Source organism: Pleurodeles waltl, chromosome 6 (genome assembly GCF_031143425.1).
Source record: "Pleurodeles waltl isolate 20211129_DDA chromosome 6, aPleWal1.hap1.20221129, whole genome shotgun sequence".
Taxonomy (NCBI): Eukaryota; Metazoa; Chordata; class Amphibia; order Caudata; family Salamandridae; genus Pleurodeles; species Pleurodeles waltl.
In genome coordinates, this window is record NC_090445.1 from 569,358,759 (window position 1) to 569,378,890 (window position 20,132).

General features: G+C 46.0%; 1 protein-coding gene across 1 annotated transcript in view; it reads right to left on the minus strand.

Annotated features, from left to right (window-relative positions):
* MTCH1 (mitochondrial carrier 1) overlaps window positions 1-20,132 on the minus strand; it is a 215,093-nt gene that overhangs the window by 25,710 nt on the left and 169,251 nt on the right. The window contains exon 11 of the mRNA XM_069238748.1: window positions 3,764-3,839. Within this exon, the coding sequence (XP_069094849.1) occupies window positions 3,764-3,839 (76 nt within the window). The remainder of the gene's footprint in view (window positions 1-3,763; window positions 3,840-20,132) is intronic.

A 20,132-nucleotide genomic window follows, 5' to 3' on the forward strand; every position in this document is an offset into this window, starting at 1 on the left:
ATGCAGTCTTTTGGTGCCTGCGTTAGCAGTGGGAAGATTCAGTCGACCCACGGGAGATTTCTTCTTGGCTTCCAGTGCAGGGTGAAGGCAGACAGCCCCCGGAGCATGCACCACCAGGAAACAGTGGAGAAAGCCGGCAGGATGAGGCGCTACAAGGTTGCTGGTAGTCGTCTTGCTACTTTGTTGCGGTTTTGCAGGCGTCCTGGAGCAGTCAGCAGTCGATCCTTGGCAGAAGTCGAAGAGGGAAGTGCAGAGGAACTCTGGTGAGCTCTTGCATTCGTTATCTGAAGAATACCCCAGAGGAGAGACCCTAAATAGCCAGAAAAGGAGGTTTGGCTACCAAGAAATGAGGATTGGCTACCAAGAGAGGTAAGAGCCTATCAGAGGGGGTCTCTGACGTCACCTGCTGGCACTGGCCACTCAGAGCAGTCCAGTCTGCCCCCAACACCTCTGTTTCCAAGATGGCAGAGGTCTGGGACACACTGGAAGAGCCCTGGGCACCTCCCCTGGGAGGTACTGGTCAGGGGAGTGGTCACTCCCCTTTCCTTTGTCCAGTTTTTCACCAGAGAAGGGCTGGGGAATCCCTGAACCGGTGTAGACTGGCTTATGCAGAGATGGGCACCATCTGTGCCCATCAAAGCATTTCCAGAGGCTGGGGGAGGCTACTCCTCCCCAGCCCTTCACACATATTTCCAAAGGGAGAGGTTGTAACACCCTCTCTCAGAGGAAATCCTTTGTTCTGCCTTCCTGGGCCTGGGCTGCCCAGACCCCAGGAGGGCAGAATCCTGTCTGAGGGGTTGGCAGCAGCTGCAGTGGAAACCACGGAAAGGCAGTTTGGCAGTACCCGGGTTCTGTGCTAGAGACCCGGGGGATCATGCAATTGTCACCCCCAATACCAGAATGGTATTGGGGGTGACAATTCCATGATCTTAGACATGTTACATGGCCATGTTCGGAGCTACCATTGTGACGCTATACATAGGTAGTGACCTATGTATAGTGCACGCGTGTAATGGTGTCCCTGCACTCACAAAGTCTGGGGAATTTGCCCTGAACGATGTGGGGGCACCTTGGCTAGTGCCAGGGTGCCCACACACTAAGTAACTTGGCACCCAACCTTCACCAAGTGAGGGTTAGACATTTAGGTGACTTATAAGTTACTTATGTGCAGGCAAAAAATGGCTGTGAAGTAACGTGGATGTTATTTCACTCAGGCTGCAGTGGCAGGCCTATGTAAGAATTGTCTGATCTCCCTATGGGTGGCAAAAGAAATGCTGCAGCCCATAGGGATCTCCTGGAACCCCAATACTCTGGGTACCTAAGTACCATATACAAGGGAATTATATGGGTGTACCAGTGTGCCAATGAGAATTGATAAAATTAGCCACTAGCCTGCAGTGACAATTTTAGAAAGCAGAGAGAGCATAAACACTGAGGTTCTGGTTAGCAGAGCCTCAGTGATACAGTTAGGCACCACACAGGGAACACATACAGGCCACAAACTTATGAGCACTGGGGTCCTGGCTAGCAGGATCCCAGTGACATATATCAAACACACTGACAGCCTAGGGTTTTCACTATGAGCACTGGGCCCCGGCTAGCAGGATCCCAGTGAGACAGTAAAAACACCCTGACATATACTCACAAACAGGCCAAAAGTGGGGTAACAATGCTAGAAGGAGGCTAACTTCCTACAGTCAGGGAACAAGTTGGGCCTTGGACTGTGCCCTGTGGCCATGTGGGCCCTTAGTACTTTGGACTGGGCATTGGCCCTTTGTGGACATATGTATATATCTATTTTGTATCCAATTGGTTCATTTGGTGGCTCTTCCCATTCAATACATTCTCATGGCTGCCTTCTTGTTATCCTTGCATTATTATGCTGGGTGTCGTGTACCATTGTTTTTCGTCTGCAGCTGGTTGTGTGTATGGTGTGTGTGTGTGTGAAAGGTGTGTGTGTATGCGTCACTCTCCTTTTCCTCCCTCCCTTCCTTGTGTGCTAGGCGGCTGTACTCACAGTTGTCGTCTGCGTCAGCGTTGGTGTTCCAGGTGGAGCATGGCATAGAAGAGCATTGGGAAGACTTGCAGTTCCGGTTGCATGGCGGCTTTGTCCTTCTCTGTGTCTCTGATGGTGAGTCTTTTATCTTCTGTGCAGTGTTTCTGCCAGGCTTTTGATGGCGTTGGTTCCGCCCTGGAAACCGTGGCGGTGTACTGTGTTGTGATATGGTGGGCGGTACTGAGTCTCCAGCCTGGCTGTTGATGGCGACCGCCGGCATGCGCGGTGTTAACGCCCTGGCGGATGGTGTGGTACATTGGCTGTCTATTTGAGTTCTCACCGCCATGGTCATAATTTGGTGGTAATTACCGCTGACCTGTTGGCGGTATTTCCGCCACTTTATCACTCACCGCCAATGTCATGATGACCACTTATGTTTTTTCAAACCGTTGTTATAAAATGTACTGGTTAATTGAGGAAGGTGAATTCTACATCCACAGGATTTAACTGATTTATTAATGCATAGCCCAAGGCCAAGAATGTGGCGCCCCGGTTACAAGGAATTAGCTAGTTTACCTTTTTCCATATTACTGATTCTAAATTAGCATATCACAAAATTAAAGCAAATGTGAATCCTACACATTCTTCTGAGTTATTTTACTTCTTTCATGCAAAATAAATGTTTTTGCCATTTGTAATCACCACCTGAGTTTCACCCGACCAAACTATCTGCAACTGTTTTCTCCTTGATGGCAAATTCGCCCATGCAATCCAACCGTGTATGGCACGATGGCGAGCACTGCTTTGAAAACAGGGCATGGCACCATCAACCAGACATAGTTGCAGGGCCGGTAGCAATATATCACATGTAATGCATGCCTGAAAGTGCTCTATGTACAAACACACAGTTTCCACCAAAACCATGGGGCTAACAATCAAAACGACTCACACTGAATCAGTATGAGAGCGATGAAAACCCCATTCCTATTAAAAGACAAAAAACACCCTGCCTAATTAAAAAAAACAATAGAAAAGACTATAAAAATTGACGGCAAAAAGTGTTATCTTTCTGTAATATTCTTACCAGGTGAGATTATTATTCGCAGGCCTTGACATACCACTGAGTGAAATGAGTACAGCTCAATCAAGGCTTATATTTAAAAATCCTTTCTTTAACGAAAAAATTAATGAAAAGTGCCACGTTACAGAACAGTTTGAACACTTTGTTGAACAAGCTCATGCATAATGTGGGCTTGGTGGGAATAGTTCAGTAGACCTCGAAAGAAACACAGGCATGTGATATTGTTTTGAAATAAAACATTTTGAAACAAATGAAAAGAGCGCAGTGACATTTTACACAACAACATGTGGAAACGAGAATACTGAGTACAGGGGGAATGACCCGTTTATCATCTTGCACCAAACGTACTGACGGGCATGTATTGTAGACGTAATTTCCGTTCACGAAAAGCAGGCCACTGATAGCATATTTCCACCTGTAACCAAGCTTGTCTTGTGCAGAATCATCTGGTACACCACGGAAACCGAGGTGTAGCTGCGCTTTTGTGCAGGTCAAGTTGCACTGTATGCCGAAATATTGAACTACTTCTTCCTGCCTTATCTCAGTTTACCCTGCTGAACATAGGCACTGTTTGTGCGCTGAAAATTAGTTATTGATATGCCATTTAATAACCCTCTAGGACCTAGATCAGAAATATGCTACGAAGCTCCGAAAATCCATGCTAAAAGGAATGCTTCAGCGCTCACCTGGGACGAAAGTTGCTTCCAACACCGGGTCCATGAGGTATAGACTGGAGAGTACGGAGGGAGGCCGGCAGCAAGCCTGCACGCCAAAAACAAAACAGGGTAAAGGTCAAAGCCGGGAGGAAGGGGTACGGTATGAATGGCAGAGAATTAAAGACGCAAGGTAACCACGGGAGATGGGGAGGGGGCTCGATAACACAACTATCAGGGGACAAATGCGAGGCAGAATAATAATACTCTGTTTTTAGTCGTGCCACTTTTAAGCGCTGTAAATAGCAGATGTGACCATTAGGCACTCATGATAATCAATTCACCCGCTTTATTTGAACACGTGACGTGCTGATCGCCGCTTTGTTCGAGCGGCCACATTCGGCTCACCGAGGTATCCTTCCAAAGCAGAGTTACGAAAACAAAGAAGTGGTAACAGAAGAGAAAAGAGCAAGAGGAAACAAAGAGAAAGAGGGAGTAGAGCTAGGAGCACTACAAGTACAGGGAAAGAGAGAGATGTGATGAAGACAGGGAAGGCTAAATGAAAGTGGGCCAAAGAAGGGAGAAGTTATTAAGGGCAGGGAAAAGGAGTGAATATCAGGGAGAAGCAAAAGTCACATGAGCTGGCATAAACAATCAAGATTAAGAGAAGGAAAGAAGACCAGTATTAGAGGAATGGCAGACAGAAGGTGAAGGGTGAGAAAGTAAGAGATGGACTACAAATGGGATGGAAAATAAGGTACACTGATAGAGAGAATGCGAGACAATTACAATGATTTGAATGCAAGAAAAATCCTGGCAGAACATTACCCAGCTTCATTCCGCCCTAATGGGCGGCCAACAACACAGTCCACGTAGAAAAAATACACAAATGTATCCTCCATGACGCTGTACACCTTTTTAACGGGTTTAATGAATATTACTACCAACTAGTCAACTAGCAAATAGCAGCTTTTCTGTCCGTAATAACGGACTACCGAGAGACACTCACAGTGGCCTCAGTATAAGTCATAGAGAACAAACCCCAAGAGCAACCCATAATAGCAGACCTGCCAACTCACACGACATCAGCTCCCATCACCCAGTGAGGAGCTCATTTCACAAGATGGCAGGGAAAACAAGCTAAAACCACTGTAAATAGCGGGTTTCTTTTTAGAGGCTTTGAACTGCCGAAGTCCATTAATGGATGTGAAAACACCCGAGGACATTGGCAGCAGCTTCGGCAAGCCTTTTTTTTTTTTTTTTTTTTTTTCTGAACGAGCGGGCGTGAGGGCATGGTGGGGGCAATAGTGCTGCTTAGGTACTTCTCGGCACACGACACCGATCCCTCCGAGGCTTCCCTCCTCACACAGTGAGATCTGTACTCAAGTTGGCAGGGGTGTAACAGTTAAACACAAGCATCATGGTCACACACTATGTACCTACAGCCTCACCGCTGACTATTATTATAAAGTATATGTAAACATTGCACCCACATTGTAGCGGAGTTGGATGAAGCATACAATCAGCATACCCAACCACAGTCCCACAGTGAAGCTGTAATCATGTCTGTCCTCAACCCTGTAAACCTCAAGAGGACTGAGCTTGATACACAACACCACTTCTAAATATAGGCACTAAGACCCAATTCCCAGCCGATGAACGTCTAGTTGATGCCAGGACTGGTGCTCCAGGACCAGGTGGATATGTCCACAGCAGGTCTACAACATACAATGCATGAACTAACTACACCCAGACCTAAACGCGGTTGATGTATTTTTTTTTTAAGACGTAAAAATCGTTCAAATCGCTTAAAAAGGGGATTTATGATGAGAGCTCTTGGGAGAAAGTAAAACAGATTTCACTCATGGATCTCGCGCCTGTATTCCAGTCATATTGCCAGTATCATTCTAAACAGATCATTATCAAACACCATATATTAAACGGAGTGCTGGTGCCCTTTATCCCGGCTTCCCTATGCACTGGTGATGGAGCCCCTGGCATGTGCAACATGGGACCGCCACTCACATAGAGGAATCAGCAGTGGTGTCCCTGCCCGCAGAATGTGCGGAGAGGCCCTGGACCTCTCATACCTCACAGATATTCATTGGCCTTGGGCTGATAGGGGGCACCTCTGGGCTGCAGGGGCTTGTGTGGCACCCCTGGGGGTCAGGTTTGCACTAAAAGATTAATAATATTGTTATATGCAGACAATATTTTACTATCTATTCGAGACCAAGCGATGAACCTCTCCCTAATACTACATGAAATCCCAAGATATGGAAAATGCTAATGTCTTAAAATAAGCTGGAGTAAATCTACAATAATCCCCTTAACCAGTAAAACGACACAGTTTTCCCCCTGAAATGGACAATGGACTCCAAAGTGCATAGTGACCCTCAGTGGTATTCAGGAATTATTATGGTGAGCTCGTTCACCACATATTAAACTGTATTGATATATGAATCAAACTGAAGCTTTCATTACCAGGTATACTGCCATTATAAAATGTTAACCATTTCTTAATAGCCCCTTCTAAAGCATTTTTCAAGATGTAGCAATCACAAACCACGGTGGTACGAGCGAGGGAAGAGGGTTCTGCACCTGACTGAGAAGTATATTACCATGTAGATCAGGTGCAGTTTGTTGACCTTGCTTACTTTTGGGGACCCTGCTCCCCAGGGAATGAACACTTAAGCCTCAGCCTCACCCGACGTCGTCACTACACCAATACAAAGTCAGTCTATTAGACTCACGATGGGACTGGACCATCCACTCGGGCTGGTGGCTTACTCACACACTCAGCATGGTAAAACCCTGTTTACCTAAGGTTCCAATTGGGAACAACCCCTGGTTCACAGCAAGGCTACTACTCAACTAGCCAAACTTGTAAACTATCCAAACTAGGTATAAAACGTATATATATATATTTTTTTTTTAAATAGATGGAGAGTTGAAACGTTTCAACAGTTTCCAAGGACCGAACCTGCTACAGCCCTAGATACATTTCTATACCTCAGGCTACCGAATACATAAAAACTATACTTCCAAAATACCAGAAAACACCGACCCTATGCAGACCTCAGCTACAGTCTGGGAGGCTCACACCCATGTCACTTAGAGGGAGATTCATTTCTTGGCAGATAGTCCGCCATTCCGCCATGGGGACAGAGTAAATGACTCCATCTCCATGGAGAGGCTGCACTCCTAATCTAAAAAAGACCGCCAAGCAGGCAGCCCTTTATAAAAACATTGCCTAGAGCCGCCACCATGCATATTACTCTGTGCTAAAGGGCTGCTCCAGCAGGACGCAGCCATTGAGCACAGAGTAATTACATTTTTCTTTACAAAAAGAAAATCCCCAAACTGGATTTTCTTTTCCCAGAGAAAATAAGAAACTATATAATGTTCCACTCAACATGTGAGTCTTCTCCCATTACGTGGGGGGGCATAAGAATGTTTTTACTGTTCCATACTACTAGGCCTTATCTGGATTAAAAACAGTGAAACATGACTACATGCCTGTCCATCAAACTGGGCAGTCGGACCTGTAGCTTTTCTCCAACGGTCCTTACTCCCCAAGGACATCAGAGAAATGAGGACACAGTGGAGACAGAATAGACTCTGCCATGGCCAAACTGAACGCCTGCCTACATTTAAATGCAGGTAGGCAGACATCATATTAAGGCCAAGCCGAGATGAGTGTCTTATCAATAACGGGCCTAATATTAATTGATGGACAAAGGACATTCTGCACTCAAACCAGACACAACTTCCTTATCAGCAGACATAGGGGGTCATTCTGACCCCGGCGGTCTCTGACCGCCGGGGCCAGGGTCGGCGGGAGCACCGCCGACAGACCGGCGGTGCCCCGCAGGGCATTCTGACCGCGGCGGTTTGGCCGCGGTCAGATGCGGGAAACCGGCGGTCTCCCGCCGGTTTCCCGCTGCCCTGCAGAATCCTCCATGGCGGCGGAGCGCGCTCCGCCGCCATGGGGATTCTGACACCCCCTACCGCCATCCTGTTCCTGGCGGGTCTCCCGCCAGGAACAGGATGGCGGTAGGGGGTGCCGCGGGGCCCCTGGGGGCCCCTGCAGTGCCCATGCCAATGGCATGGGCACTGCAGGGGCCCCGTAAGAGGGCCCCACAAAGTATTTCAGTGTCTGCTATGCAGACACTGAAATATGCGACGGGTGCCACTGCACCCGTCGCACCTTCCCACTACGCCGGCTCAATTCTGAGCCGGCGTCCTCGTGGGAAGGTTGATTTGCCCTGGGCTGGCGGGCGGCCTTTTGGCGGCCGCCCGCCAGCCCAGGGCAAATCCCAAAATACCCTCAGCGGTCTTTCGACCGCGGAGCGGTATTTTGGTGGGGGAACTTTGGTGGGCGGCCTCCGCCGCCCGCCGAAGTTAGAATCACCCCCCTAGACTTTTACATTTCAAATTAATTCAAAGATGGGGAATGCCCAGCATGGAATTGGGCATGGCCATGCCCCACACCCCCCAAAATAAGGGGCAATTACCCCCATCTACCCCTTCGGGGGATGGGGGGGCGCACTGAACACCAGAGATTATGTTTTGTATTTGTATTGGTGGGGGCTGTCCAACATGGACATGTACTTGCCCAACCCCCCAAAAGAGGAAATAGTCTTTCTGCCACTCCCCCGGGGCAGGAAGTTGGGGGGAATTAACCCATTTGCCCTTCGTGAGGCAGAACGCCCACTAGACACCAGGGTTTACTTTTTTTGAAGGGGTGGGGGCTACCCAGGATGGGCATGATCATATCCCCACCTCCTCAAAAATTGGGAAAGTCTTTTTGCTCCTCTGTAGACTAAAGCATTTCACCCGAATGGTAAGCAAGAGAATATTTGATTTTGTTAGCTGTTGTTTTTACAAATTAAGCCACAAGAGTTGTGCTAACTCCCAGTATCATCCCACTTCCAATGGTGAACAGTTGCACTTTTTGGGCCTGGGTAGGGTGCATCTGGGAAATCCTACCAGACCCAGACAATTCTGAAAACTAGACATCTGGGGGAGTCGAGGGTGGTGTCGTTTGCATCCATCCCGCACCATTTTACCCCCCACAATGCCCTGAAAACCTCTAAATGTGATAAAAATCACACATTTCCTTGCATTTCTGTGCCATATTCTCCCAGAAACAGAAATAAACTGCAAATTTCCCTCAGTCTCCTGATAAAAATGATACCTCACTTGTATGGGTGCACAAAGCGGAGTCAGCCAAAAAACGTATTATAAAAAAACTGCCCTTTTTGACCCGCTTTGGTTCCCCATCAAACTATACATGGTTTTGGTCCTGCCCTGTCGCAGACACTTGGCACACCCACATAAGTGAGGTATCATTTTTATCGGGAGACCAAGGGGAATGCTTAGTGGTAGGAAATGTGTGGCTCCCTCAGATTCCAGAACTTTCCAGTACAGAAATGTGAGGAAAATGTGTTTTTTAGACAAATGTTGAGGTTTGCCAGGGATTCTGGATAAATAAAAATGTGGTGGGAGCCACTAAAGTCACCCTTCCCTGGATTTCCGAAGGTGTCTAGTTTTCAAAAATATACAAGTTTGCTAGGTTTCCCTATGTGTTGGCTGAGCTAGGGCCTAAAAACACAGTTACCCACTTTGCCAAAAACAGGTCAGTTTTGCGTAGAAAAAATATATGTATCCACTTTGTGTTTTGGGCCGTTTCCTGTCACGGGCACTAGGCCTACCCACACAAGTGAGGTACTATTTTCATCAGAAGACATAGGAGAATGCTGGTTGGAATGACATTTGTAGCTCTGTGCAAGGAGCTCTTTATCGGGAGACCAAGGGGAATGCTGAATGGTAGGAAATGTGTGGTTCCCTCAGATTTCAGAACTTTCCATCACAGAAATGTGATGGAAATGTGTTTTTTAGATTCAGGTTTGCAAGGGAATCTGGGTAAAACAACCTAGTGAGCGCCACACAAGTCACCCCATCCTGAATTCCCCTAGGTGTCTAGTTTTTATAAATGTACAGGTGTGCTAGGCTTCCCAAAGTACCAGCTGATTTAGGGGCCAAAAACCACAGCTAGCCATTTTTCAGAAACAGGTCAGTTTTGCCTGGAAAAACTTGATGTATCTGTGTTGTGTTCTGGGCCGTTTCCTGTCACGGGCACTAGCCCTACCTACACAAGTGAGGAACCATTTTGATCAGAAGACTTAGGAGAATACTGGGTGGAAGAAAGTTTGTGGCTCTGTGCAGATTCCAGAACTTTCTATCACAAAAATGTGAGGAAAATGTGTCTTTTTAGTCAAAGTCTGAGGTTTGCAAGAGAATCTGGATAAAAACAACCTGGTGAGGGCCACACAAGTAACCCTACTCTGGACTACCCTAGGTGCCTAGTTTTCAAATATTTCTAGATTTGCTAGGTGCCAACTGAGCTTGGGCCCAAAAACCACAGCTACCCACCTTGCAAAAAAATCAGTCAGTTTTGCGTGAAATAAATTGATGTATTCATGTCCTGTTTTGGGATGTTTCCTGACGTGGGTACCGGGCCTACCAACACAAGTGAGGTACCATTTTTGTGGGAGACTTAAAGGAACACAGAATAGCAGAACAAGTGTTATTACCAATTGTATTTCTCTGCATTTGCAACTTCACAATGTAAGGCAAGGTGTAAGTAAGGACTCATTTTGAGAAACGCCCTCTAATTCACATGCTAGTATGTGCACCCACAAATTCAGAGATGTACATATAATTCCTGCTTCTAAACTCCATATCTTGTGCCCCTTTCAGTAATTCACTAGTTTGCTTGATATCTACTTTTCACCATTTATAGTTAACTCTGTGAATTGCTGTATACACGGTACACAATGAAAAACCACTGCACGGTGCAGATCAGTTATTGGCCCTGGGAACTTCATGTTCTTGGAGAATCTAAAAGCCCTATATATCCCTGCAACCAGACGGGTTCAGCAGACGTAATGTCTTATTGCTTTTGAAAATCTGACATACTTACATAAAGTTACAGATGAAAACGTAGACAGAACTGGCTGTTTTTTTCAACTAAATTTCAATATATTTTTTTCAACTGGTACTTTCTATAGGAAAATCTACACAAATGACCCCTTGCTGAATTCAGAATTTTGTCTACTCTTCGGAAATGTATAGCTTTTTTTGGGATCCACCATTGCTTTCACACCCATTTCTGCCGCTAACTGGAAGGAGGTTGAAAGCACAAAAAAATAAGAAAAATTGACTATGTATTATTAAAATGCCAAAACTGTGTTGAAAAAAATTTGTTTTTCTGATTCAAGTTTCCCTGTTCCTAAACGCTGGGAAGATGGTGATTTTAGCACCGCAAACCCTTTGTTGATGCCATCTGCAGTGAAAAAAACATATGCTTTCTTCTGCAGCACTTTTTTCCCATTTTTCCCCAAAACCTCAAAATGTAGCTATATTTTGCCAATTTTCTCAGTTCCCTCCAGGGGAATCCACAAACCCTGGTTGCCTTTAGAATCTCCAGGACGTTGGAAGAAAAGACACAAATTTGCAGTGGATAGCTTTTGTGGACAAAAAGGTATGGGGGTTCTAAGAGTGAACTACCCAAAATAGATTTTAAAAACGGCTTAGCACAGGAGGGGAAAAGGTCTAGCAGTGAAGGGTTAAAACAAGTGCTGGCAATATGAACTGTTTGTCTTTTGTGTAGCAGAACGTTTTAGACCAAACTTCCCAACAAAAGAACAACACGGACAGTAGTAGCGCAGCTTTCCCTAAAGCAAAAAATAAGGTAAGCACAGGTGGCAGTCGCAGGATTCACTCAAACATCGAGGATAATTACAAAAACTGGTATGTAACACATTAAGGAAGGATTGAGAGGAGTTAAAGAACTGCTGTACGCTGTACGTAAACATAGTAAAACACACAAGAAGCACATCACACCTGGAGGAAAGAGCAGTGGTGGCTTTAGGGTGATGTGACCGTGCTCCCACACCGGGCACAACGTTCAAAGGGGTATCATCTGTGTAACAGATTTAGGCGAGATAAGAACTACCTGCAGACATATTTGCTTGCCTGGCATTTTTCAGGGAATAACAAGAGCATGACAATTCTGATGGGTATTGAACTTGGAGAAATCTGTGATTTGTCTAATCACATTTTAGACTCAGGGTGAATTAGCTCAGGGGGTAAATGGACCGGCTGCAAAGCAAGTGTAACATGAGGAACACAGATTTGTTTTGTATGTTGATCATTCAGTGGGTTACTGCTTTTGTTACAGCAATCCATTTGTTACTTGGAGGTCATAAGTTTAAATCTTTGTAATATAGCACAGTGAGCTATGAACTGGCAGCAAGGAACAGCATGCAAACTGCAAGGCATAGGTTTAGAACCTTATTGTTTTTTCCTTAATCTTTTGTTTTTCTAAATTTGCTAAAAGGGTTCCTTTGAGTAGTAATGCATTTTATTAGTAGGGACTCTCCCAATCGTATTGCAGTTCAAATCCTAAGTTTATGGGGTACATTTACTAACATGTTTTGCCTGGTTTGGGCCCCAAAGGGACACAAAGCTAGTGCAAAGATTTGTTTTGGGATTTACTTTTCAGCTCAAATCATAAATTGCACTTAAAAACAGCCCTAAAGTAACGCAAAGCAGTACCATGAGCTACTTTGCCATGGGTAGTACATGGACGTTCTCATGTACCCACCCATAGATTTTGACACTAACCCTATCTACTAACTTCGAAGAAAGGAATTTGCATAAAAAATTATGCCTTCTCAAGGCAGGTGTGAAGTTGGAGAAAAGATTTATTCTCTCCAAAACTTTCCACTTACATCAGGCAGCACACATACAAAATAGTAACCTATGCTTGACCTCACGCACATACACTTGCACGATGGTGCAAGCGTGTATGCATTGGCGCAAGACAGCCTAAGGTATGCCAGCACTAGGGGAGAGAGCAGCAGCACATATCTTAGTGGATATGGTGCTGTTGTGTTCTCTCCTTTTCAAACAATGCAGAACAGCAACTTTGGTTACTGGACTGTGTGAAAAATTAGTACTTCTGCTCGTTCGTTTTTCCAGACATAGCAGTCTTATCATATATTGGGTACCAGCATGAAAGAACTGTGACTACTACAACCTAATAATGTATTATATATATACATAAACTTATGAAAGCAGGGAGACATCACAACTGACAAAGCAAAGACCGTGTGAGCAAGACATCAGTGTTCAGATAATTGAAATAATTATGTAAAACTAAACTCGTGGGTGTTTAGGAGATTTCCAATGTAAGATACATCGCCATATAAAGCATGCTTATGAGTCTCTGTTTTTACTTTATCTATCGCAATAGGTAAATATTATTTGAACTATTTATGTACAAGCATTTCACTAGTGAAATACTGAGGAAATATAAAATAATGTTATAGAAGTACACAGACACATTAACTTTAAATACTGCAACACTTTGAAAGCCTGTGTTTAAAAGATAGAACTTTAAATCTCAATATATTATATTCCTTAGACATATATTTCCTTACAGTGTATTCATGTATCTACATATTTATTAATTTAGGCGTACTGTACAAGAGAAAAAAAATAAAAACAGAAATTAATAACTCACTTGAATGCGTCACGCTGTCTTGCCATCACCCTATATTACATCAATCTATCCTCTATCTCCACTCTCTGACTCATCCCAAACCCATTCTAGTACTATGATCTCCAAAATAAACCTTCTTAGGCTGTTAGCTCCTCTACCTCTCCTGGCTCAACCCAAACCTCAGTTTACTACTATGATCTCCCAAACAACCCTACTAAATTCTCCCTCATGTATATCTCCTTTGACTCATCCCAAACATCATTTTACTACTATGATCTCTCTAATCCCTTTCTACAGACTCTTCCCTTTTCCATCTCTTCTTCACTCACCCCAAACGTCATCTTACTACTATGATCTTCCAATGAACACTTCTGAATTTTTGCCTCTTTTATCCCTCCATTATTACATTCAATCCAACTAACAGACTCACATGTGCCATTTGCTGAAAAGCACTGCGAAGTCTTATCAGCACTATGTGAATATAATTACAGTCTATCAACTTCTTCTGTTCTTCTGTTATGTAATGTTTGGGGCAGACATCTATTGTGCAGAGCAGTGAATAGCACATTGTATTTCAATTTCATGCCATCAATGAAAGTACATTTTAAGAATCTAATGATAGTCCCATGGGAAAACTTTCTTACTCCCTCTAAGTACTTTATTGTTCTCCCACTAACAAAAAAGCTGGCCGATCACTTGCCAATCAAACAGAAATACCAGGCACATTTAGGTAACGCTGCTAGATGCTTTACTCTGTCCTGTATAATTTCAGACAATCCAAAAATAAACTCCTTGAAACATTTACTGTTATCTTAGGGCAGTGTAATTGACCTTTCTATTAAAGAAACAGGAAATGTTAGTACTATTACTAGTGACTCTATCTGCCCATTAAGGTAAGTCTTCGGACTAGAGAGAAGCCGACAAGCCGGCGAAACACTTTTACAACTCCTTTACCTCAATATTCCATGCACAGTGGGAGTTGCTTTAGCAGAAATCCAAGAGAAGAGCCTCTGCTGAGGTCCAGGACATGATGCATCTCAGTAAGCAACCCCCAGCCATTAGTGGGATATAACCAACTGAGATACACATCTCTCTACAGATGAAGCAATTGTGACCAGATTGCTATATTTCTTCAACAGCAAACTCTGGTGATTCATCAATTACTGCACTGCAAAAGATGTGCTACCCATGTTGGGCATCTACTCTGCTGCACAAAGATGGCCACAGGGGAGTGAAGTGAGTAGACTGGACTGGTGGACCCTCAACCTTTCTTCGACTGCCTTGGTGAGGTTACATCATTAGGAATGGTCTGACACTAGCCAGCAACAAGACTCCATTTCTTCCCCTGACCCAGGAGTTTCCAACTAATAGCTCAGAAGGTACTGGTAGTTCACTGGCACACTCAAAGTAGCAAACAGAGGTGAAGCCAAGCCCAGTAATTCATTCAGTGAGTATGTCCATATTAAAGAAGGCAGCACTGCTCACCTCCAGACCCTTACAGTGACTGCTAGCCAAACCAATGGTAGGGACGTATATCACTCAAATACACACTGTGTCTGCCTGCGGGCTCTGCCACACTACCATCTATCTCCATTCTCAGTCTAGCTAAGTCACAATAAAGTCACTAGTAAGCTCTAGGCCCTGCTTGATCAGTTGCACCAAGTGTGTGAACCGTGGACCAGGAAAGAAGAGCATCAGCATTTGTAGGAGGCTGGCCTCGTTTGCAGTGGGGACCAAGGGTACTTACACCTTATACCAGATCCAGTTATCCCTTATTAGTGTATGTAGTCGTAGTCTAGAAGACAGGCTCTCTAGTGGTAGAGTGGATGAGCAGCCAAGGCCTAACCAGGAGACATGCAAAGCTCACGCAATATCACTATAGTCATACAGTACTTGCACACATAAAAGAAAATACCAAGTGGTACAAAAATAAAGGTACTTTATTTTGGTGACACACTTGCCAAATAAACCTTAGAGACTATACTCCCTTAGGAGGTAAGTAATATACACAATATATACACTAGTTTCAAAAAACAGGTAAGTAAACATTCAGAAAACAGGAGGGGTGGGGGGAGGACACAATCCATTTACAAAAAAATGGAATGGGAATGTCGGTTTCCCACCTAGTCAAGTGTAGTGTGTAGAGGGGCACTGGGAGTGTTAGAAAACCCCAAAGGTAAGTAACAGAACCCACCCCAGAGCCCAGGAAAGTAGGAGTAAATCACAGGGACTTTCCTAGAACACACAAGAAAACGAAAAAGAAGATAGCGCAAGAAAAAGAAGAGACTGCAAGACACCAACAATGGATTCCGGGACCTGAAGACCTGTGGAAGAAGGGGACCAAGTCCAAGAAGTACAGAAGAGTCCAGGAAGAACAGGAACCCCTGCTAATCCAGATGAAGGTGCAAAAGAAGAACCACCGGTGAAGAACAAAAGTCAGTACTGCACCCAAGAAGACGGATGCAGGTTCCTGTTTGCGGAAGAAGATGTCCCACGCCAGATGGATGATTGCAGTCTGGATTGCGCCAATGGAACCCGCCAACAATCCTTGATAAATGCAAAGCTCGCGTTTAGCGATAAATGGCGCTGCCCGGGCCCAGCAAGGACCAAGTGGACTCTACCCAGGATAGGGGTGGAAGAGGGGGCTCTCAGCAGTCCAGAGAGCCCACGGAAGACCAGGCAACACACACAGGAGTCCCACAGCATGGGGACAAAGAAGGTGCAAATGGAAGCCCACGCAGCGTGGCACAAAGGGATCCCACGCCACCGGAGAACCACTCAGGGAGCTGTGTGTCGCAGGATGGAGTGCTGGGGGCCGGAACTGTGCTGTGCACGAAGAACTTTGTGGAAGGTTGTACACAAGCCTTGGCAGCTGCAAGTAACACAGAGCACAGGGGTACTGTCTTGCGTGGAAGGCAACCCCTTACCTCCACCAAAGTTGGACAGCTGGACTTCAGGACCGTTGGGACCATTTCAGTCCACCACCCGTGTTGCTGGATCCACACACTTCCTTAGGAAAGAGGACCCAAGCCACCGGTCATCGCTGCAGAGGGGTGCCTGCTGAAGCAGGGAAGTGACTCCGTCACTTCACAGGAGATTCTTTCACTCTTCTGGTGCAGGCTGAAGACAGGCTGTCCTCTGAGAATGCACGACCGGGAAACAGTTGCAGTTGCTGGCAGGAGTTGAAGATACAATGTTACAGAAGTCATCTTAGCTTCTTTGTTGCAGTTTGTAGAGTTCCTGCGGGGTCCAGATGCAGTTTCGTCAGTGAGAAGGTGAAGTAAAGGATGCAGAGGATTCCTGCTGGAGTCTTGCAATCCGAATCTGAAGAACCACCCAAAGGAAAGACCCTAAATAGCCCTGAAAGGGGGATTGGTCACCTAACCAGGTAAGTGCAGGAGGCTGCCCTGCTTTGTAGTAGGTACCTAGGGTACTTACACCTTATAGCAGGTCCAGTTATCCCTTATTAGTGAAATGTAGTCCGTGTCTAGAACACAGGCTGTCTAGAAGTAGCTGTAGGCAGAGCAGCCAAGGCTGACCTAGGAGACATACAAAGCTCTTGCAATACCACTGTAGTCACACAGTACTTACACACAAGAAAGACAATACTCAGTGTTACCAAAAATGAAGGTACTTTATTTTAGTGACACAAGGCCAAAAATATCTTAGACGCTATACTCCCTTAGGAGGTAAGTATTATACACAAAATATACACTAGTAACCAAAATCAGGTAAGTAAAAAGTCATAAAATAGTGCAAATAGTGAAAATCACCATCGGTTACAATGGGCCTAGGGGGAACACAAACCATATACTAAAATAGTGGAATGCTAATGTTGGTTTCCCACCTAGGCAAGAGTAGTGTGTAGAGGGGTGCTGGGAGTGTGAGAAAACACTAAAGTTAAGTAAAGTACCCTAACCCAGAGCCCAGGAAAGAAGGAGTAAAGTACAGCAAGTTTACTCAGAACACACTAAAAGTCGTGATAAAGAATTATGCAAAAACCAAGCAAGACTGCAAGACACCAACAATGGATTCCTGGACCTGAAGACCTGCGGAGAGAGGAGACTAAGTCCAAGAACAGCTGAAGAGTCCAGGAGTAAAAGGAGCCCCTGCTAACCCGGATGAAGGTGCAAAAGCGGAACCTGCAGTTGGAAGAAAAAGTCAGAGATACACCAAAGAAGACAGCTGCGGGTCCCTGCTTGGTGCAAGAGATGTCCTACGTCAAGTAGAAGGATGCAGGCTGGTTTTCGTCGTTAGATTCTGCTAACAAGCCTTGGCTCACGTAAAAGACACGCTTGGCGGGAAAAGGCGCTACCTGGACCCAGGTGGGACTGAGGAGAGGGAGGGGGCTCTCAGCACTTCATAGAGCCCTCAGAAGACCAGACAGCACCCACAGGAGTCCCAGGACACGGGGACAAAGGAGCTACAAATCGCGGTCGTCCCAGCACTACACAAAGGGATCCTACGCCGCTGGAGAACGACTCAGGGAGCTGAGTGTAGCAGGATAGAGTGCTGGTGACCTGGGCTATGGTGTGAATGAAGGATTCCTGGGAGAAGCGCACAGAAGCCGTAGGAGCTGGAAAACACGTGGTGCACAGCAGTACTCTCTGGCTTGGGGAGGCAAGCTCTTACCTCCACCAAATTTGGACAGTTGGACCTTTGGACAGTCTGGGTCCCTCCGGTCCACCACCTGTGTTCCAGGATCCATGATCATCGTCAGACCTTCTGATGCAGGATGAAGACAAGCAGTCGTCGGAGCGTGCAGGACCTGGAAACTGTTGCAGTTGCTGGCAGGAGATGAAGTTACAGAGTTGCAGTAGCCTTCTTGGATAGTTTGTTGCAGTTGTAGAGTTCTTGGAGCAGTTCTGTTGGCGATCTGACGGTAGAAGGTGAAGTAGAGGTTGCAGAGGATTATTGCTGGAGTCTTGCAAAACCGAATCTGAAGAAACACACACAGGAGAGACCCTAAATAGCCCTCAGAGGGGGATTGGCCACCTAACCGGGTATGGACCTATCAGGAGGGGTCTCTGACGTCTCCTGTTGTGACTGGCCACTCAGATGCTCCCAGAGTTCCTTGACCATCCTGAAAACAAGATGGCAGAACCCAGGGACACTCTGGTGGAGCTCTGGGTACCACCACTGGGATGGTGATGGACAGGGGAGTGGTCACTGTAGGAGGCTGGCCTGGCTTGTAGTGGGTACCAGAGGTACTTACACCTTGTGCCAGGTCCAGTTATCCCTTATTAGTGTAGAAGAGGTGTTTCTAGCAGCTTAGGCTGATAGAAGGTAGCTATGGCAAAGCAGCTTAGGCTGAAGTAGGAGACATGTAAAGCTCCTACTATACCACTGGTGTCATATGCACAATATCACAACAAAACACAATACACAGATATACTAAAAATAAAGGTACTTTATTTTTATGACAATATGTCAAAAGTATCTCAGTGAGTACCCTCAGTATAAGGATGAGAAATATACACAAGATATATGTACACAAACCAATATTATGCAGATAATAGCAAAAGGAAGTAATGCAAGCAATGTAAAGTTACAGTAGATTGCAATAGGAGCACATAGGTATAGGGGCAACACAAACCATATACTCCAAAAGTGGAATGTGAACACGAATGGACCCCAAACCTATGTGAGTTTGTAGAGGGTCACTGGGACTGTAAGAAAACAGTGAGGGTTATAAAAATAGCCTACCCCAAGACCCTGAAAGGTAGGTGTAAAGTGCACCTACTACCCCCAGAGAGCACAGAAGTCGTGATAGGGGGATTCCGCAAGGAGAACAAACACCAGCAATGCAACAACAGTGGATTTCCGGACCAGAGTACCTGTAAGACAAGGGGACCAAGTCCAAGAGTCGCGACAGTGTCGAAAGTGGGCAGGAGCCCAGGAAATGCCAGCTGAGGGTGCAAGGAAGCTGCTACCGGGTGGAAGAAGCTTGGTGTTCTGCAAGAACGAAGAGGACTAGGAACTTCCCCTTTGGATTATGGATGTCCCACGTTGTGAAGAAGCTTGCAGAGGTGTTCCCACGCAGAAAGACCGCAAACAAGCCTTGCTAGCTGCAAGGGTCGCGGTTAGGGTTTTTGGATGCTGCTGTGGCCCAGGAGGGACCAGGATGTTGCCACTTGGATGAGGAGACAGAGGCGGCGCCCAGCAAGTCAGGGAGCCCTCACAGAAGCAGGCAGCACCCGCAGAAGTACCTGAACAGGCACTTAGAAGAAAAGTGAACCGGAGTCCACCCGAAGTCACAAAAGGGAGTCCCACGACGCTGGAGGACAACTCAGAAGGTTGTGCACTGCAGGACGTAGTGCCGGGGACCCAGGCTAGACTGTGCACAAGGGAAATCCTGGAAGAGTGCACAGGAGCCGGAGCAGCTGCAAATCACGCGGTACCCAGCAATGCAGTCTAGCGTGGGGAGGCAAGGACTCAACAAACTTAGACTGAAGAGTCACTGGACTGTGGGAGTCACTTGGACAGAGTTGCTGAGTTCCAGGGACCACGTGCTTAGAGGGGACCCAGAGGACCGGTGATGCAGTCTTTTGATGCCTGCGGTTGCAGGGGGAAGATTCCATCGACCCACAGGAGATTTCTTCAGAGCTCCTGGTGCAGAGAGGAGGCAGCCTACCCCCAGAGCATGCACCACCTGGAAAAAGTCGAGAAAGCCGGCAGGATGAAGCGATACAAGGTTGCTAGTAGTAGTCTTGCTACTTTGTTGCGGTTTTGCAGGCGTCCTGAGCAGTCAGCGGTCGATCCTTTGGCAGAAGGTGAAGAGGGAGATGCAGAGGAACTCTGGTGAGCTCTTGCATTCGTTATCTGGTG